The sequence below is a fragment of the Ascaphus truei genome, chromosome 3 (assembly GCF_040206685.1).
Source record: "Ascaphus truei isolate aAscTru1 chromosome 3, aAscTru1.hap1, whole genome shotgun sequence".
Classification (NCBI taxonomy): domain Eukaryota; kingdom Metazoa; phylum Chordata; class Amphibia; order Anura; family Ascaphidae; genus Ascaphus; species Ascaphus truei.
Genome location: NC_134485.1, coordinates 321,336,160 through 321,357,809, shown reverse-complemented (window position 1 = coordinate 321,357,809; position 21,650 = coordinate 321,336,160). Strand labels below are relative to the sequence as shown.

Below are 21,650 nucleotides of genomic sequence, written 5' to 3'. Positions count from 1 at the left end.
TGGACAAATGTACGTTGGATCAACTGATTCTAGGTTTAAGGAGAGAATGGTGCTTCACCGCTCTGCCAGTTTTTAAGGAGAAAAGAGCAGACCAACCAGTGGCTCAACACTTTACCACGTTCCGGAAACCAACTAACCACTCTCCAGCATATGACCATCGACGAGGTTAGTCCTCCCCAGCTGGGAAGTAACAGACCACCGCTGCTGCTACAACGTACCGGGGCTTGGTGCATACATTTAAATATATTGTCGCCTAAAGTGAATTTGGGTTGTTGTTGTTTTTTTAGACCTGGTCACTATGACCAAGAGAGTATTACCACTTTCACCAGGATGCTTCACTAAGACTCCATTGGTCCATATGGCCTGTGGTAATGTTTAACCATGTCCAGCACTGAAGTGGGACTTAACATGCATTTTGGTGTTTCTGGGCAACGTGATGGGCGCCATTTCGCATACATAAAGACACTCCACGATTTATGTAAGGACAGCCAGGTTGTTGATTCTGGCACACTGATGAACACGGTCCCCTGCATTATTATTACGTAGCTGAGGGAGTGGGGTGACGCTACAATCCACACCATTAATAACATCACACTGCACTGAGGAGAAGGAGAGTGGGCTACCAGGATGACCAGTGGTTGGGGGGTGCAGGTGAAGCTCCCAGGCAGTTTGTTGCCCACCAATGCCCTAGATGTTCTTCACTGTCTCACTCTGAGGAGCTGATGTCTCGTTGGATTGCATGTAAGCCCCATGGTAACACCCAGCACTGCTTGTGGACTACCAACGTGTGTGCTTCCCTACTGCTGTACTCCAGACTCTGACACACTTGATATCCAATTCTGATTTAATATACTATGTGTAGGTGCTACCCCTATGGGGATTCATGCGCTTTTCCGCTCTGTACTGTTCGTGCAATTGATGTCTCCTACTAATGTTGTCCAATACATCAATGGGCTGTTAGCAATCATGTATTTACTAATGCGTGGTATTTTATCCGTGTGTTTTTCCTTTTTGTCTTCCCTTTCTTTTGGGTTCACCGCACTTCCGCTTCCTGTGTTGACGGGAGGTTACTAGGCCACGCTGCAGTGGTTTGCAACAACCATCATGTGCATGCGGCTTACGTGGCATCCTGTGGGGCTATATATAGTGAGAGTCACTGTTTTGGTTTATCTTGAGAAGACCGAAACGTTGATTATGGTCTAAATAAATATTTGTTCCTTCAGGATCCTGGGAATAAGAACATACAAATTACAGGCACTCACAGGCTTTTCAAAATACAAATGTGTCTGTTTATCCATGTTTCAGTCCAGTGTTGGATCTTTCTCAATGAGTGAGAAGACCCTATATTTATCCCCTTAGAGCTGCAATTCCCCCTCCCCCAGAAGCCTATATTAGTTTAACTCTAATAATGTCGGCATGTTGCCCCTTAAGCAAAAAAAACCCGTAGACTGCACTGGGCTCTGGGGAGAACTCCATTTTATCCTCTTAATATTACGCTTATGTCTCCTGAATGAAGCACCAGATTTTAGAACAAAAAACAGAGCTGGAAAGGGCAAGGAGAGGTCTTAAAAATGCCAAGAGAGAGGCGTTTACCACGGCCTGCTGCTTTAAAGATAGCACTAGTATTATGTCACTGTGGTCCTAGTTGAGATTACTTCTGTACTGTATTGAACCGCTGACAAATCCCTTCTGAAAACCTTTTCCTGGCGCGGTTAGATAATGGCGTCACAGACAAGAAAGCTGAGAACGGCACCATTTGCTCACGTTTATTTATCTTATGAAGTTGCATGACTGGGGCATTGTACTATTGCTGCACTTGATAAAACATAACAACTTGAATTCTAAAGAGCTTGTTTTGGGATCCCGGAGCATTTTCCATAACTAGTTTTGGTGCATTTTAGAACAAAGGGAAATGAGTATCAATGGCAGAGCAGCAGTGGGACATTTCTATGCAAATCATTTCTAAGAGCTGATGTAAAGCAGTGCTATAAATTGCATTCACAGGACAGACAGTGAGGACAGGACCTATTGTGGTTGAGTTACTCGCACACTGTATATTCCAGGGGTTCTCACACTATTCCATTGTATTGTGATATATTTGGATTTACGTAGCATCAACCATGTATGCAGTGCTTTAAAGAGATTACATCCAAAACGTAGCAAAGGCAAGAGTCATAAAATAGGTACAGGGAGCCAGAAAAGTCAACTTTGGGGATAGGCGTTCATGCACCCCTAGACCTTGCAATTGTTTCCTTCTCACTGACCCCTTTACTCTCAATTGTCATGTGGAGGGCCGCAATACATCAGATCATGAATATATTGCTAAATACAAGTGACCTATTGAGCAAAATGAAGAGGCTTCCCTTGGAAAGCAGTTGGTCACAAATAAACATTGAGCAGAGAAAATGCCAGAGGCTGCAGATGAGCTGATTTAAATCAATTCTCAAGGTCGCAGGGTCGGTGGGGGATGCGGGGGAGGGGGGTTGCTTTGGGTACCCAGGGTCTAATTATTATAGCTGTATTTCTCCTTACAATTGGGCTATCTATAATCTGGTGTAAGACGGTTGTTCTGTGTTACTGAGCATCATAGAAGGTGCATTATGTTCACATTTCCCCAATACAGAGCCATATTTATTATTCTCATATTGAAGGTGCGGTCATGATCTGTGTGAGAGTGAGACAATAAGAAAAATAACTTACTAAAATATATTTCTTATATTCTTTTTCACTTAGTGGTATTATTATATGTTCGCAATGTTACCATATACAATAGGCAACTTTGTAAAAAATATATAGAAATAACACTACTCTTGCTGCTGACCCCACTGCCTGCTCCATAATACCACCTCCCTGACAGAGGAACCGTTACTCAGAGCTTGGGTCTGGAGAACACACGGCTTCAGACAGCTGAAACATGGCAAATGCAGTACAGACCCGTGTCTCGACCCGTGTCTCGCGCCTCATTTAGTTCACACTTTCTAAAGAGGGAGATAAAAGCAGTGATCAGTGTAAATACAGTAGCAACTGTGGATTTGACCATATGCCTAACAATATTACCAAAATGTTTTAATTGCATAAGAGTAATGTGGGTAACCAGCAGGGTAAGGCTGGGTTCATGGTGAGCGCGCGCTTGCGACCGTGCGCGTGACGTCACCCGCGTTTTAGCTGCAGCGATTTGTGGCATGGGTAGACGCGACGGGAAGGTGTGTCGGGGTGCGCGGCTGTGACGTCACGGAGCTGGTTCGCCCTCATTGGGAGAACCGGTCACCTAACCTGGCTGTCGCGCCGCAGAATCAAATTTATCTGACTCCGCGCGCTGGCGCGGTCTGTGGCCGCGATCATTGCCCTAAGGCATTGTGATTGCGCCACGCGTGCAATCCTCCGTGCTGGCTCGCCGACCATGGACGAAGCCTAAGGTTTCGTATCTGAGCTGCGTGTGACATGGTTAATTAGTCAAGCTCTCTAGAAGAGAACTTTGTTTCTTCCAACACAAGTTATTGCAACATAATTTTTTTTTTAAAGTAGTAATTGTAGGATGATAAATTCTCAATATACCACACATTTCCGCAGATTGAAATGTAGATTATTTTCGCATTTATTGAATTTTGTTTTTTTTTTTTTTTACTGGTGAGTTGACACTTTGGAAATTATAGTAATCATAACAAAAGATTAAAAAAAAATTATTAAAAAAAAAAATGTTTTAAAGCAATTAAGTCCACTAAACATGGCATGTGATGTGTACATATCCTAGGAACCGTCAATTCACGAGCACACTAAACGGGATAATCTCATTAATGGAGAGTGAGATTTACGAATAAGTAAATTGTAACATGTTGGGAGGCTTGTGAAATGTTACTTTTAACATCTATGGGGTGGAAATCGTGTGGGCCCATTAACATGTTTGTTTCTCCTTTGCCAGTGTAATGTCTAAATTATATTATAACCAAGGCCAAATAATACTAGCGCGCTCTGTATTCAATTTGCACAATGTACAGTATAATTACCCAGAGCACTGAATAGGGAATCAACTGTAATTACATAGCATATAATTATATGATAGTATATAGCATATTTTACAAATGTGATTTGTGATGATGTATAAAGGTTAAAAACTTTGCATGCACAAAACCCATAATATGTATATACCGAGCTAATTTTCTATCTGCTTTTACAAGAGCCTGTTTGAGCATTTCTTATCAGTGACTTTGATTAGTGTTGCAATGGCTTCTGCTGGTGGGAAAAGCAAGGAAACCGCACCGCCCTTTGTAAACAGCTGTTTACTTCTATACTCTTCATATGTCCTTGTCTACAAGGGAGTGTCAAATCGATGCCATTCTTTAATGCAACTTTTTGCTTCGGTGCCGTTTTTAAGTTCTGTCCCTTGTCATTTTGTATTTGAAAGTGTTTGGGATAATGATCCTGCTGCGGCGTAGCTGTCGCCCGCTAAAGGCAAACATGGCACGTCAGAATATTCAGGGTGTCAGTAAATAACATTGGTTGCAAACCAGTCATATGCAAAGGGTTATTACAGTTGTTGGGTGGAGGTTCTGCCTTTTTCTTTTTTTTTTGCAGAGCGTTTCATGCCCCCCTGTTATTAACTGTTTGAAGGCATGTTGAGGTCTATGCAGGGCCATCTTAACAACATTAGGGGCCCCCGGGCAAAGCAGTGCACGGGGCCCTGCCTACACTGTCGCTCCCAGCCTCCCACGCGCTCACTAGCAGCAGCAGGCACCGGAAGTGCTGCACTGCTAGGCTGCGAGCGGTTGTGACGCGAGCCAGGGTGCCGGGCGGGGGAGAGCGAGTGGAGCCGGGGTGCCGGGCGGGGGAGAGCGAGCGGAGCCAGGGTGCCGGGCGGGGGAGAGCGGGGGCGGGGGGAGAGCGAGCGGAGCCAGGGTGCCGGGCGGGGGGAGAACGAGCGGAGCCGGGGTGCCGGGCGGGGGGAGAGCGAGCGGAGCCGGGGTGCCGGGCGGGGGGAGAGCGAGCGGAGCCGGGGTGCCGGGCGGGGGGAGAGCGAGCGGAGCCAGGGTGGGGGGAGAGCGACAGCATTGGTGGGCATGCATGGGCCGGGCGCGTGGGGCCCCCCTATGCTGTGTGGCCCCCCTATGCTGTGTGGCCCCCCTATGCTGTGTGGCCCCATGGCAACTGCCCAGCGTGCCCATACGTTAAGATGGCCCTGGGTCTATGTATCAAGCCACAGAGAAGTATGCTTTGGTGCCTGGTTTATCTGTTTGATACTGATCATTGACTGGAGAGGTTTACAACTCCTCAGACCTCCTTAGAGGAATAAAATGAATGCAGAATTTCATGCACCCCCCTGGGGAAAATGTGCATTGTTTGTCTCTTCCCGAACTTCTGCATCCACTGGATTCCTATGCTCATATCATGGACTCATGTTTTCCTTGCAGGTGGGTGCGAGAGTTTTTAAACAATGATAACAAAGGCCTGGACGTGTTGGTGGAGTACCTCTCCTTTGCCCAGTGCGCTGTTATGTAAGTATTTTACGTTGGAAGGTTATCACTGAAGGTATTCGTGTGAAAGATTAAAGTCATCTACCATGGAGAATCCCAAGTAGGCACCAAAGCCACAGGCTAAATAGTGTTCTAGGTAGGGAAATGTGTGAACTCCCTGAGCCCTGTGGCCACAATCTGCTTTAAATGCCTGTGTTTCTGCCCTCCTGTCGCTGAAAGGAGCCGCCGCATGTGTTCTAAATAACATTTTTCCATCCTGTGCTGGCAGCCGCGTGGAGCTGAATTTGCCGGCTCTGTTTTTCCTTCCTGGCCGCACTAGCTGTTGCGCATTTCCAGGCTGGGTTTTGTGTGTGTCTGCTGCTTTCTCCATACCCGCGCTTTACCCCTCCCCCCCCCCCCCCCTGTCCCGCTGAAGCTTTTTGTGTATCCTTCTGATGTAGGTTTGATTTTGAGGGCCTGGAAAACGGGGAGGATGGCTTGGTGGACAAGTCCAAATCCTGGAGCAGATCCATCGAGGATCTGCAGTATCCCAACGCCCTGCCTGCCCCTTTCACCAACGGCCTCGCTCGCACTGCCCGCCAATCTGTGCTCCGGTATGTATCTGTGTGCCCGCTCCTTGTCCGCTCTTCCTGCAGCCAGCCTGTGCTATGGTGCCGTGTTTGGGCCCTCTCCAGTTTTGTTCTATCCTGTGTTGCATAAAAAAAGGTATTAAAGATGGAAATATAATAGATGGACAATAACAATTATTTTTGGAAAAGCTACAAGGACTACTGAAGAATATGTAGGAGTGGTGTTGTAGTAAAAGTAACATATCAGTGGAGTCTATAGCATTGGGCCAAGCAAGATAATATGTAGACCACTTTTACATTTGACGTGCTGGAGATGCTGACGTAACTGTGATTTGCTTGTCTGAGAACAGACTCGCTCACTCCCCCGCTGCACTTCTGACACACTAATAACGCCCGTGAACTCACTGTCTCCAAATAGCAGCTACAACACGTTACCGGGCAGAAAGGCGCTGAAGAATTCTCGGCTGGTGAGCCAAAAGGACGACGTCCATGTCTGCATCATGTGCCTCAGGGCGATCATGAACTATCAGGTGAGAGGAGTCTGGACTTTCTATCCACTTGGCCACATTAATGTCATGTAGCATATGAGTGATTCGACAAAATAGTCATTTATTGTCAGTTAGAAAATGTAAGAAGCTCTTTTTCTCTTTCATACTTTAACACAAGTCTCTGGTTTTACTTCAGTTCAGACCCATTTATAAATAAAAAATGCATGAACAAATGATTGCTTATGGCCTTAAAGTTGATGCATCCTACACACAAAGTGCACCAAGTAACTGCCACTACGTTTTACATCTGCTCCTTGTAAATACTCGCTGCAAAGCTCGCTAACGCAAGAGGAAAAACAGTGTACTCTGAGGCCACATATACAATAGACCAATCTGTGTTGCACATGTTTAACTGCATTAGTGGATCCCTATGCTCCTTTTACCAAGTCACAAAGCTTGATAAGTAGATCCTATTGTGTCATGGGCAAACGTACTAATGTTTGAGTAGAGATGATGCTTTTATGCTGGGGGATGGATGTTTATAGATGTCATATTTCAGCACCACATGGTCCCGTCGTCACCCATCTGTGGCATGAGTGGCCCTCTAACTATGAGATTTGGTAATGTCTTCAATGGATATGGCTTCTTTCCCTCCTTCCCATGCATTGCCCCACAGCATGATGTTGCCTTTATAGTGACAGTGTATGGATATCTGCAGAGGAGCAGCTTTTTCCAATGCAAATGAGGTGTAAGCATTACTCTGGTCCTCCGTATAGTTCTGGTATGGATGTACCCACACAAAGCTAGCTGTAGGACACGACCCTTACTAATGTTTACCATGCTGATAAAACATAAGGGTTTTGATGCTTCTATTTCCCGAATTGGTGCGTATTCCGGTTATTCCTTAATGTGCTTTTTCTGTCCTTAGTATGGCTTCAACCTGGTCATGTCCCATCCGCATGCTGTGAATGAAATTGCTCTCAGCTTGAACAACAAGAATCCGAGGTAACTTCACTCCTACCCCTTTACCGCCACCTAATATCCTGGGTTAACCAGCTGGGTTAATAAGATCAGAAAAGAGGAGACCAGCAATTGGTTCGGGATCGATGATAACTCATTATTTAGAATAGGGGTGGCCAACTCCTGTCCTCAAGGGCCACTAACAGGTCAGGTTTTAAGGATATCCCTGCTTCAGCACAGGTGGCTTAGTCATTGCAGCAGGGATAGCCTTAAAACCTGACCTGTTGGGGGAGCTTGAGGAACTGGAGTTGTCCCACTCCTGGTTTAGATGGAAGCTCGGACCACTTGTCCCTCCTTTAGCCTAAATCTGATCCACACAAGTCTTGCATCGGTCATGATAAATAACTTGCATCTAAAATAATCTATCAGTCATCGCAGATACTCTTGTTTCATTTTCCTTGACAAATGTTCTTATTTTATTCCTGTATGATACTGAACTCGTACTGTCTGCTTCGCCATAAAAGCTTATACACATAACCTGCTAAGAATTGTAAAGAAATAAAAGGTGTGTGATCTCCCGAAGCACGGACAACATATTTCTCCCCATGCTACCAGGATGGCACAGGAGGCAGGTGTGTGTGTTTCACACGAACGGAGAACAAACATCCCTTCTGTAAAATGTTGTCACATTTTGTCTTTTTTTCAGGACCAAAGCGCTGGTGTTGGAGTTGCTGGCTGCGGTTTGCTTGGTCCGAGGAGGGCATGAAATCATCCTGTCGGCTTTTGACAACTTCAAAGAGGTAATGTCCAGCTAGTAGGGACTTTACCCCGAAAGGGCGACTCGAGAGGTTGACAAAGCATTTACTGAGTGTAAAGCAGAGAATAACACACATCACCATCAATCTGTTCCTGGGGGAAACTTGCAGTATTAGGACATTGTAATGCACAGTATTCTGTGTTCTTTGCACTGTGCGGGCTCAGGTCTTGGAGGAGGGGTTTGCCGTTCATTGAACATGGAAGCAGGTTCAGTGATGCTGGAAGTGGAGCTTTTGCAGTATTTCCCAAAACTTTTTTTTGCCGTAAGGAACCCCTTTTTGTATTAGCCTATTTGTGATACACATCAATAGGTTAAGCAGTAATTTAGTTCAAGTTCATATAACACTGATTTAGTAACTGGAGTTAAATAGCAGATTATGACCACATTTTATATTTGCATTTGTAATTACAGTGGTATTTCTAGTGACAAGGTTTGAACGTTGTAGTTTCCTTTGCTGTGAGGAAAAGACGGTTGCTAGTACAGTATATTACACCATGCTTTGTTTTCCTAAGTTTGGCCTGAGGCACTATTGTCGGATGTGGCTCCTGGATGTGAGAGACACAGAACTATAGGAATGTATTGCTGAAATGATGGTGCCGCTGCTAATAGTTTAGATTAGTACATCTCCTAAAGTAAGCATGTCCCCTCATTTGTATGTACTGACGCGTCATGCCTGTATGGTTGACGGTTGATGTGTGATGCTGCATTTGTGCAATGGGGAAAACGTAATCATTTCTGGTTTTGAAGGTTGTCATGTGCGTTTTGACCACATGGAAATATGACATTCGGTGTACAGTAGGAGGATAAGCGGTTTTAGGGATTTATTTTTTATTAGCAATAAATTTGTGCGGAAACTCCCATTGACTTGAATGGGGGTTTCTGTGCGTTCGTGCACAAATCAGCACTATGACAGTTCAATGAATAATAATACCCCTTGTACATAATCTGCTTTAATTTAAAGATAATAGCAATAGGGGTTGCTAATGCTTTTCTCTCAAGACAAAAGGCTTTATTTATTAAGCAGCCTTCTGCCATTACACATGGAGCTGACTTGAATGGGCTGAGAGGAGGCTTCCAGCACTGGAATGTGTCTTATAGCAGAAGACTGCTTGGTATATATGACCCAAAATCTATTCAAACTAGCGTCCTTTATGTTGCTGAGTAACAGAGAAGTACTTCTGTACAGTATATCTATTCAGATGTAGCCAGGGTTATTGCTTCTCTTTGCGCGTTACGGTGGGATATTCTGTGATACTCTGTGTTATCACTGCTGCGTGCACTCGTGCTAACACATCTGCATTTCCCTGCTTTGAGCCGGCCCTGTGTTCTACAGGAAAATGAAACGTCTGTAAGCTTAGAAACCAGCGAATTACCTGGGCATGCCTTTCCCTATTCTGGTGCATATAGTTTAATGGGGCATGATCCTGTAAGTGGAAACCTTCTACCTAGAAAGTAGTATTTTAGGGATTACAGAGCACATTTAATTGCCACGCCCTCTTTTTTCACAACACTACTGTTTATTGGACCTGGAATTCCTTGGCAAAGTCTGGTGTCACCAAGATGGGGTTATGCACACAATGTGTCTTACATTTTTGGAAGGCTTGCTCCGCTTGTCAGACCACATTACTATGACAGAACTCTTCCCTTTTGTCAACCCAGACAGTGGTGTAGAGATGGTGGCAAAATCTGGTATGAACCGGCGGTAGTAGCTTGCCAACCTTGGACCAAACCTGTTTTTTATTAAGCGCCCTTGCCCATATTGACATATCTTTTGAGTGCATAGGAATGGATCTCATTGGCCTTTTGCCTGAGTCTGCATGTGGCCATCGGCATATCTTGGTCATTCTAGACCAGGGGTGGGGAACCTTTTTTCTGCCAAGGGCCATTTGGATATTTATAACATCGTTCGCGGGCCATACAGACACAGATAGGCACATAGGCAGGCCCACAGCAGGCATGCAGGCACACAGATCCCCCACCTCTGGTAGTTGCTGCTGCTGTTGGGGGGATCGTGTAGGGCGGCTGCTGCGGTAAGTGCGGGGGGAACTGCGGGGGGAGTGCGGGGGGTAAAACGGTGGCTGCTGGGGCTAGTACAGTGGATGCTGGGGATCATGTAGGACTGCCGGCGCCTCACACCACCTCCTCCCGATCGGGCGCGGCGGCCATTTTTTTAAAAATTAGCGTGACCCCGGTTATAGCAGTTGCCTTAGCCGGGCCAGATCAAATGATTTCGGGGGCCTTATACGGTCCTCGGGCCTGACGTTCCCCACCCCTGTTCTAGACTATACATCAAGATATCCTGAAGCAGTTCCCCTTCAGAATACATCTGCAAAACACATAGCAAAGGAGTTAATGCTGTTTAGTTGGGTCAATATTCCTAAGAAGATTCTAACAGATCAAGGAACACCTTTTATATAACGTTTTACAAAAGAGCTGTGCCGACTCCAATATTAAACACTTATGCACCTCGGTCTATGACCCCCAGACAGACGAACTAGTGGATAGGTTTAACAAAACTCTTAAAAGTATGCTACAGAGAGCCATACACAGGGATGGTAAGAAGTGGGATTTCCTACTACTGGATCTGTTGTTTGCTGTAAGGGAAGTACCTCAGGCCTCTTCTGGCTACACTTCCTTTGAGGTATTGTATGGGAGACATCACCAAAGCATATTAGATATGGTTAAGGAAAAATGGGAAACTAAGTCAACCCCACATCGCAGCATAGTGGAACATATTACGCAAATGCAAGATATCATTGCCAGCGGTGTTACCGATTCTACAGCAACATCATTCACAACAAGCCCAGAGTTCTCAGCATAGTTCCTATAATCGGAATGCCAGACTTAGGGTGTTCCGTCCACGAGACCGTCTCAGTGCTGGTGCCCATGGTAGAGAGTACATTTTTAGCTACTTGACGAGGACCATACGAAGTCATATATAGAGTTGTTGAGGTTAATTACAGAGTTGGCCAGCCAGGGAAGAGAAAACCAGAGCAGGTGTATCACGTGAACCTGTTAAAACCCTGGAAAGTGGGGGACGTTCCCATAAGCTGAAACAGAAACTGTTGTTCCTTCTGGGACATTTTCAACACCTGAAATTGCAGACACATTGGGGAGCAGACAGAGACAAGAGGTGAAGGAGTTTGCTGTGTGCAATGTCCGAGTTTTTTTCTTCCATACCTGGAAGAACCTCGGTCATGGAGCATACTATAACTACTGAGCCTGGAACGGTTGTTAATGTTAAGCCCCATCGTTGACCAGAGGATAGACGGCAGGCAGTTAAAGAGGAGGCAAAGAAAATGCTTGACCTTCGCGTGATAGAGGAGTCATACAGTAACTGGTCTAGTCCCATTGTGTTGGTTCCGAAGCCGGATGGTCAGTTAGGTTCTGTAATGACTTCAGGAAGCTTAATGCTGTTTCTAAATTTGATATCTACTCCATGCCCGCTTTCTCCACCAATTGTGACAACTCAGCCACTTTACAGGATCTTCGCTCTCACATGAAAGCCAGGACATGTAGGATTCTGTTATCAGTTTTATTCTTAAAGGGCCTAAAACAAAATAGCTCCTCTCTTGAGTGCTAACTAACACAGTTGTTAGTTTCTGTCTACAAGTTGGAGAGCTAAGCGCTTTACCAACAGTGCGCCCTGTAACTGTGCAAGCGACAGTAGCTGCAGTCTCTCTGATGCTCTGTGTGTGAGCTTAGGCTGCGCTTATAGCGCCGGCAACAGCGACGCGACGTCGCTTCAAAACAAATGTATTGAAGCCGCTGCGTGCGCGTATAGTAAGCGCGGCGCGACGGTGCGGTCGCTGGAAGTCAAGTCAATATTATTTTACCAGCGACCGCTGCGTGACGTCGCCGGCGCTATAAGTGCAGCCTCAGTCCACAAGCAGCAGGGAGTAGGGAGCTGCTGGAACTGCATCTTAAGGCCATTCATTAGTCCTCCGGTGAGGAGAAGGGTACAAGCCTAGGAAGGTGATGGGTCCTAAATACCTTCCTTCAAGCACTTTCACTCTGACACACACACACACACACACACACACACACACACACACACACACACACACACACACACACACACACACACACACACACACACACACACACACACACCACACACACACACCACACACACACACACACACACACACACACACACACACACACACACACACACACACACACAATGAATCAGTCATTGCTCCCTGGATGCAATGAAATTAGTGGTACAGATAAGCAGTGGTCGACAAATCACCAAAAAATCTACTCGCCGAACAAAAAAAATCTACTCGCCACCTAGTACCACACATGTGCTGCTTGGGCCAATAGGAGCTCGCCACGATGTTAAATCCACTCGCCCGGGGCGAGCAAATGTATAGGTTTGTCGAACACTGCAGATAAGTATATAGCAGACGCACCATGGCTTTTTATTCAGTGCATAAACTTTTTATTACAACAGTCTGTTTTAATAAATAGTTTATGCACTGAATAAAAAGAAGTAGTCTTCCTGCTGTGTGTGTATATATATATGTGTGTGTGTATATGTATACAATATATGTGTATATGTATGTGTGTGTATTAATATATAATATTCACACGTATGTATTAAATATATAATATGTATGATGAATACATATGTATAATTATGTGTGAGGGATATACATATATAAAATATATGTGTGTATATGTACACACACACAAAATTAAATGGGCACTCCATCCAAAACAATAACAACAAAGGGGTGCTCTGTAAACCAGTACACAAAATGAGGACACTGTATAATAAGAAAGTCCAGGGACAGGCACTCACCATATTGAAAGTTTATTGTAATCCACACAACGTTTCAGGCTCGCTGCGGAGCCTTTCTCAATTGTTTTTGTGTGTGTGTATATATTAAATTGGTGTTCAGATGTTGTTTTTAGTGCAATTTGGTTTTAGGAACAAAAATAACGCGACAAGAAAACAAATGCTCCCAAGACCCTCTCTCCTATGGACATTATAATTTATTTATTTATAAAATGTTTTACCAGGAAGTAATACATTGAGAGTTACCTCTCGTTTTCAAGTATGTCCTGGGCATAGAGTTAAGACAAAAAATACATGGTTACTAATACAGTTACATGAATGAACAGGGTATACATTATATACAAGACATTGCGTGCACAGTTAAAGAAAATATATATTATGGGCGTATGAAACAGTTACAGACCAGATTAAAATGTGCGACAGCCTTAGTTTTGAAAGAACTTAAACTGGTGGTGGCTGTGAGAGTCTCCGGTAGGTTGTTCCAGTTTTGTGGTGCACGGTAAGAGGAGGAGCGGCCGGATACTTTGTTGAGCCTTGGGACCATGAACAGTCTTTTGGAGTCTGATCTCAGGTGATAGGTGCTGCATGTGGTAGGGGTGAGGAGCTTGTTCAGATAGATGGGTAGCTTGCCCAGAAAGTATTTGAAGGCAAGACAGGAAAGGTGAACTTTGCGCCTACACTCAAGTGATGACCAATCTAGTTCTTTGAGCATTTCGCAGTGATGTGTGTTGCAGTTGCATTGGAGAATAGCTCTTGTGACGTGTCTTTGAGACGTTCTTTTCTTGTCCTTGTGCTATTTTACTACTTTATTTCAAGCGTGTTTCTGTGCTCTTGAGTTTTGGCACTGTCGTATTTCTTGGGAAATTAAGATGTTTGGGGACTTTCAGGTCTGCAAGGAGAAGCATCGCTTTGAGAAGCTGATGGAATATTTCAGGAACGAAGACAGCAACATTGACTTCATGGTAAGGAAAGCAGCAGGAGAAATGTGCCGTCTTTTCATAAATAATAAAGTCCCAACATGCTAGCCCTTAACTTATAACTCTCTTGTCCTGTGTTGAGTATTCAAATGGGAAGCAGCTACTCTCCAATGGGGTCAAATAGTCTTCTGCTTCCCCTAGGTTGCCTGCATGCAATTCATCAACATCGTTGTTCACTCTGTGGAGGACATGAACTTTCGTGTTCACCTGCAGTATGAGTTTACCAAGTTGGGCCTTGAAGACTTCCTGGAGGTAATGATGAAGTTCTCTCTAGAAACTAAAACGATAGAGAGACCAGTTCTCTTCTCCTACAAAGTCCGGTTTGACATGAAGCTCTGATTTTATTTTACCCCCCAGAAGTCGAAGCACACAGAGAGCGAGAAGCTGTTGGTGCAGATCCAAGCCTATTTGGACAATGTTTTTGACGTTGGAGGCTTGCTGGAGGATGCCGAGACCAAGAATGTTGCGCTGGAGAAGGTGGAGGAGCTTGAGGAACACTTATCCCATGTGAGGCTGCACTCTTACGTCGACATTCTATCCATTGTGATTGAGCTGAAGATTCCAGGCTTGTCACTCGTTCCCTCTTGCACAGTGTGGGGAAGCACTTGTGCAGTCACTTTTTCTTGTTATTGTATTTCCCTGTAGCCCCAGGGTTTCTATCTTTAACTGCACATTCGCCCATAGGAACAAGATTAAAGTCGGGTAATTTGTTCCATTTTAAAAACAAAATCAAACGGTGTAAGTATTCCAAAATCCTTTTTGAAAGGTCTGGACATTTTTCCTTTTCCTCATTGATGACCGGGATTGTAACTGTTCAGGCCAGGTCATTCCATTTACGCATGCAACCTCCTTATTTTAAGGACAAATGGTGAAAGAGAAGTGGATAAAAGAGCAGCACAGTCAATTAAACACACAAAACATTTCCCATAACTGCATTTGCAGAATAGATTTTCTAAAATTATTTTAAAATAGTTAAGCCATATTCAACATATCACTGTCATTAGTGTAGTTTTCCCCTGAAAATGACTATGGCTGTAATGGGGCATTATTACAACGTCAACAGAAAAATATTGCATCAAAAGACATGACATGCAGTACAATTAGCCCTTTAATCCTTTGTTTCAGAAGCTCTGTACAGGAGTTTACGTATTGGTAAGAAACATCCACGAAGCGGTAGTGTTAACTTTATACTGCACCGACACACTTTATTCGAGCAAATACCCAGTATGTACCTGGCAGATACCTGGAATGCGCCGCTCCTCACCTCTGACAAGCCCCGTTGTGTTTGCCTTCCCAGCCTGGGTTCATGCCTGGCTGACGGGCGGCTGATCTGTTAAATGATAATGATTAGGATTTAATAGGCTGCAATGCTTCGCGTGTCTACCAGATGGCATAAATTCATGAATTGTAATGCAGTATATATATATATATACTGTGCAGTATTGCAGCCAGCGGGAATAAAATGCTTCAATCCCTGCCTGGAAAATACCTCAATGCACTCGGGCAGAAAACAGTCACAAACCTCAATACACCCGGGTATACCCGAATTCGTGGGACTAGCCGAGCTCGAATAAAGTGTGTCGCCAGTGTATACAGTACGGTACAATGAACGGGTACGCTAACTGTGTACAGAAGTAGCGTATAAGCAATCTTTTGGTGCTTTAGGCTCACTCTAATAAAATAACTTCCTGAAGGTGGCAGGGATCTGAAATCAGCTTTTCTCACTTCAAAGACTTTTTTTGTATGCAGGAGTAATAGGGGGTGCTGAATGCCATGCTAAAGGTATGGTTTTGTGGCTTCTCTGAAGTTAATGAAACCCCCAGGATATCATGCTGGATAACTTGCAAATAGCTTACTCAGGGCTATGGTACAAAACACCAGTTCTGTTTATTGTTACTTTCTCTTTTCCGCACCGGTCCCATTCGCCATTGTGAAAGCCTCTTGTAAGTATCTATTTCAGTAGAATGTTATTATAAGATCAGTGTAGGATATATTAAACATGGATACCTTTCCCATTGCTGCTTTACAACTCTGCCCTCGTCTCCTCATCATTGCAGTTGGTGCAGCTTTCTGTCCTACGTGTTGTGTGCTCGAAGAAAAAGCTTTCACCGTAACACTGGCACAATTACTATATTTAGCATTTTGATTGTATGAGCTCGTTCCATCTTCAGTGTTTGTAGATAAGTAGAGCTTTAGGCTTTATAAGGGGATTTTTAAAAAAAAATCCCCTTATTTAGTAGTGTGAACATGAGGTAACACACAGTTACCAATCCATCCACTTGTATTCACTTGTACAAAAGTTAATGCATTGTTAAGGGAGCGTTGGCCTGTCCTATCAATCCATCTCTCCCTGTGTATGCAGACAAGGGCTTCTGAAGACTGCACCGCTGGGCAGTAGTACATTGGAGTACATCGGAGAGCAATGCGTTTGCAGATCGGGAAGGAAAAATACAATATTGTTGACTTTGTATTTTTGGGCACAGCCTAGTTGTCATGGGATTTGGAGGAGAATAGTTGTCATGCACGATAGACATCTGAAAGTGAGAGAACATGTTATGTGAGAGTTCCCCTTCGGGAATATACGGTAGTTTTGGAGGGTATTTTTTTTATAGTAAGGCAGTAAAAACGCCCAGAATCCCTTTCGGTTTTGATTTGTGTTTTGACTTCCTCGGGGGTTGGGGAAGACCGAGGTTGCATTATGAGAAATATTTTGGTGAACTTTTCTTCGATGCAGCAGGGTTTGGTGAATGAGGATAATCTCTCGCGTCTTCCCCCAGATGACAGAAAAGCTGCTTGACATGGAGAATGAGAACATGATGCGGGTAGCAGACCTAGAGACGACCCTCTTGCATCAGGAGAAGGAACTGGTGGCCGTCAGGGTGAGGCTGAATGCTCGGGGTGGCAGACCATCCAGAATGAATTTTCTTGGTCATGTAGTTTCCATGCAGACAAGGGTATAACTTTCTGGGTGTGTAGTGGTTGGAATGTCTGATTCCCCACACACAGGCGTCAAGATCTGCTGAGACGTGGATTCAAAAATATATATAGGTCCATTATTGGGAAGAAAAAGATAAGAGCGGTATCTCTTTTTACACAGCAAGTAGGAGCGTTGCGAGAGCTATGGCTGGTGTATTCCATCAATAATGAAAGCGTCGGACTTCTGAGCCATAGAATGCATACAACATAAGACTAAGAAGCCTCAGTGCTACATCCAACATGACAAAAATATTAGGTTAAATACTCATCTGTTCTTCTCATAAGTAAGGGTCATTAGTCAATCCTTCGGCTAAAGCATTATAAGCCCGCAACCACGGCATGGTTAACCCTTTGCTGCCGGTCCTACACGGCCTGCACCTGTTCTCATTACCGCTCTACTGGAGGAAGAAGTTTCTCAATAGTCTGGTCATTCACAGGTATATACCTGGACCTGCCAATTAAAGTGGGGCGGGGAGCTTAGACTTCTGTTGTATACATTAGGTAACTACCCAGTAGCACTCCCATTGAGATATATAATTGAGATATATATATCCAGACACAGCGCGCGCACAAAACAGAATATAAAATAAAGGTAAAGGGAAGGGAGCATACTGTCCAAAAAGATACAAAAAAGGGAAAACAGGACAGGCTCTCCTATATGCAAAAAAGGTGGCATTTATTGACTCAACCCTAGAGAGAGAGACACACCTATATACAGTATGTCTACATTATTATTTGCTTGCAGGGGCTGTGTCTCTTTTTAGTCTTAAACTGCAGACTGTTGCCCAGCTTGGACAGGTTAAAGGCCAGGTTTGACCCTCTCGCTCCTTCCTCAGGAAACCTATGAAAACACGAACCATCAGGTTCACACGTTGCGAAAGATCATAAAGGAGAAGGAGGAGGCGTTCCAGCACCTCCGCCAGCTCGGGCAGGCGAGCGCCCTCCAACTACACAAACAAGGCCCCGCTGGGACCGTCCTTCTGCCTATGTCGGCCCCTAGCGCAGAGATCTGCTTGGCTGCAGATATCCCAGCAGCCCCTGCTCCTGCTCCACCCCCGCCTCCTCCTCCCCCACCCCCACCACCTCCTCCCCCCATGCCAGGTAAGACACTGTCTGGCAGTGCCACTCTTAGTGCTGCACAGGTGGGTGGTGCTCTGCAGTGCTTTCCTGGTCCCTTTAGCAGGGAGCGTGCAGATACAGTATCTTACAATGCTGGCCATCTACGGGGGGTATAAAGTGTGTGTGTGTGTGTGTGTGTGTGTGTGTGTGTGTGTGTGTGTGTGTGTGTGTGTGTGTGTGTGTGTGTGTGTGTGTGTGTGTGTGTGTGTGTGTGTGTGTGTGTGTGTGTGTATACACACACACACACACTAATATAATAATATATATACATACACATACACACATACCATGTCATAATATATATATATATAGTATATATTATACAGTTTCTAAATATATAACCATGCATGGATATATATGTATATATATCTATCACACACATCCATAGATAATTGAGAGTTTTTTTTATATAGGGCATTGACAGTGTATGTAGCACTATGCATATAATTTAAGGCACACATAGCTTGCAATCTAATATTGGTGCCTTAGCCCAAGGTCACATGGAGAACTGGGATTGAACCATGGTCAAATGCTTCAAAGGCAGTGTTTTGAACCGCGTGTGTGTATGTGTGTATATATGTTTATTTGTATTTTTTTTCCCCATTAATAGATAGGTGCCCTCCTCCACCTCCTCTGCCTTCCTCCTCACCGTCCGTTATCCTCACATTGGGCTTATCAGGTAAAACGCTGCTTTTCCTGAGGGGGATTCTGGGACACGGCATGCAGGGTTGTACCATCAGCTTTTGCTAGCCCACACGACTGGTGTGCGCACACATTATTTATCCATTATGTCTCTCTACTTCAGCAATCCGAATTAAGAAGCCGATTAAAACGAAGTTTCGCCTGCCAGTGTTTAATTGGACGGCATTGAAGCCCAATCAGATCAGTGGGACTGTGTTCAGTGATCTTGACGATGAGAGGATCTTGCAGGTGAAGAGGGCTGAGAAGCGTTATGATTGGCAGGACTGTGCATGTATTCGTGGTACCTTGTCTGGACTGTATGTGCGTGTACTGGTGTGCAGAGTAATTATGCTATTACATTTGTGATTCTGGGTATTGGTGACGTATGTGTGCACGTGTGCAACTGCATATGGTGTGTTATTAGAATGTGTTGTGAATACAGATTGTGGGATACGTTTGCTAAGCAGTATTCTGCTATAAGTGCACATTCCTGCGTTGGAAGGCAACCTAAAGTCCATTTAAGTCCATTTAAATAGGGTATCTTCCATCGCAGGAAGGTGTCTAATGCAGAATATTGTTTAGCAAACCTGGACCAGTGTGTCATAGGTTGTACAGTGTGTTTGTGCATCCATCCCATGCTTGTGTGTGTATGTGACATGGGGTGTATGTGACACATGCATGTGTTGCATGTACAGTATGTGACATCTCTATCTTTGTGTGTCTGGCATGGGTTGTTGATGTGTATGCAGAATGCACAATGTGTCAGGGTTTCCTCTTTATCTATGCTGCAGGATTTGGATATGGATAAGTTTGAAGAGCTATTCAAGACCAAAGCGCAAGGCGCTGCTGTAGACGTGACCTGCTCCAAGAGCAAAACTTCCCAGAAATCTGTCAGCAAAGTGACTCTCCTGGAGGCAAACCGAGCCAAGAACCTCGCCATCACGCTGCGCAAAGCAGGACGGGCCACAGAGGAGATCTGCAAAGCCATCCAAACGTAGGCCTTCTACACTATCGTTCATATAGCCGCATGCATAGCAAGTTACGCCGCAGTGTGCAGGATAATACAGAAAACAGGTTTACTGCGGGTCCTATAGAGAGAGTACTGTCAAAGATCGGGCATAGAGAGATAAGAAGGTGATGTTAACGATTGTTGTGCCATGAAGATATTGGCTGCAAATTGGGACAGAAAGTTTACTGGCTCCCCCTTCTTCCTGCCCCCAGGGCGCCTCAATATTATGATTGTGCCGCCGGCTATTATGACACGTACTGTAGCACAGGCATTACTTTGTGTTGCTGGGCTGCAGCGTAATAAAGGACATAAATACTGTATATCATATCTATATCATATCTATCTATATCTCCGCACTGGAAGGGACAGACTCGATGGAGCATGGGTCACTTGTAAAACTCTGTGTCTCAGTCACCCGTTGTGGATGGGACAGCCACATATTTCATGGAGCATATCTCTTTTATAACACTGTCCCTACAAAGCTCTTCAGGGCAGGGATTCACTGTGAATGTCATTTTCTGCCATACATAGTGTTTGCAAGCTGTGGGCCGTACTTAAAAACTATTTCTTTTATTAGTATTGTTTTTACTATGAACACTTTTCTATAAGGACTATGGGGGCTTTGCGATTATCCAATCACAATGCTCCATTCCGCACATCTCGTAGACACGATATTCCTGCCATCAGAGGTGCCTCATACATAGATGCTCCGTCTGTCACCATGACCTGGTCCCGCTGCTCCTCACTTTGATGTCTCCCTGGCTCTTCTGAGTCAATAGGGAGATGATTCAGGGCAAGTTTGGAGCAATTTGCATTAATTTATCAAGGCACTTTGCGCGATTTCTGACCCGTCGTTGGTCAGTAGCAGATGCTCCCCGCTGCGCATATTATAATAGCTTCATCAAATTCTGTACCAATCTCACTGCATTTTTTTTTTTTTTTTTTTACCTTTTATTTGTTCCTAAAATCACACAAGTCTGAGGTGGTATAAACGCTTCAGCGTAACAAACGATGCACTGGTGAGCCACAAAAGGAGCAGCTTGCGCCAAACCCCACTTTTCCTTGCGCTGATGCATCTCCCCCTGTGACTTTGGTCCCTGTGATTAAGTGCCCGCCCTGTCCCCTCGCTGTAGGTTTGACTTGCGGACGTTGCCCGTGGACTTTGTGGAGTGCCTAGTGCGTTTCCTGCCCACGGAGGCGGAGGTGAAGCTTCTGCGGCAGTACGAGAGGGAGCGCAAGCCTCTGGAAGACCTGACTGACGAGGACCGCTTCATGATGTATTTCAGTAAAGTGGAGCGCCTGTCTCAGCGCATGTCTATCATGACCTTCCTGGGCAACTTCAATGAGAACCTGCAACTGCTCACCCCGGTATGAGAGAAACAGCCCGGCCTTCCACTGGCACCCCCCCCCCCCTCCAGCCTTCCACTGGCACCCCCCCCCCCCCCGGCCTTCCACTGGCAGCCCCCTCCCTGGCCTTCCACTGGCAGCCCCCCCATGCCTTCCACTGGCAGCCCCCCCCCATGCCTTCCACTAGCAGCCCCCCCGGCCTTCCACTGGCAGCCCCCCCGGCCTTCCACTGGCAGCCCCCCCGGCCTTCCACTGGCAGCCCCCCCCCCCCGGCCTTCCACTGGCAGCCCCCCCGGCCTTCCACTGGCAGCCCCCCCGGCCTTCAACTGGCAGCCCCCCCGGCCTTCCACTGGCAGCCCCCCCGGCCTTCCACTGGCAGCCCCCCCCCCCCCCGGCCTTCCACTGGCAACCCCCCTGGCCTTCCACTGGCAG

The 21,650-nt window shown here is 45.4% G+C and overlaps 1 protein-coding gene across 10 annotated transcripts in view; it reads left to right on the top strand.

Moving 5' to 3' along the window:
- Positions 1 to 21,650, top strand: part of FMNL3 (formin like 3) — a 122,576-nt gene that overhangs the window by 88,976 nt on the left and 11,950 nt on the right. For 6 of the 10 annotated variants that reach the window (XR_012799943.1, XR_012799945.1, XR_012799948.1 and 3 more), the window contains 14 exons: positions 5,406 to 5,489; positions 5,909 to 6,061; positions 6,456 to 6,567; positions 7,454 to 7,530; positions 8,192 to 8,285; positions 13,997 to 14,071; positions 14,228 to 14,338; positions 14,444 to 14,593; positions 16,864 to 16,965; positions 17,899 to 18,163; positions 18,792 to 18,860; positions 18,987 to 19,111; positions 19,654 to 19,856; positions 21,005 to 21,239. Coding sequence is in view for 4 of the 10 variants with exons in the window: in XM_075591195.1 (XP_075447310.1) it covers positions 5,406 to 5,489; positions 5,909 to 6,061; positions 6,456 to 6,567; positions 7,454 to 7,530; positions 8,192 to 8,285; positions 13,997 to 14,071; positions 14,228 to 14,338; positions 14,444 to 14,593; positions 16,864 to 16,965; positions 17,899 to 18,163; positions 18,792 to 18,860; positions 18,987 to 19,111; positions 19,654 to 19,856; positions 21,005 to 21,239 (1,855 nt within the window). In the remaining 6 variants the exon portion in view is untranslated. The remainder of the gene's footprint in view (positions 1 to 5,405; positions 5,490 to 5,908; positions 6,062 to 6,455; positions 6,568 to 7,453; positions 7,531 to 8,191; positions 8,286 to 13,996; positions 14,072 to 14,227; positions 14,339 to 14,443; positions 14,594 to 16,863; positions 16,966 to 17,898; positions 18,164 to 18,791; positions 18,861 to 18,986; positions 19,112 to 19,653; positions 19,857 to 21,004; positions 21,240 to 21,650) is intronic. The other 4 variants (XR_012799944.1, XM_075591197.1, XR_012799947.1 and 1 more) reach the window with 3 other exon arrangements.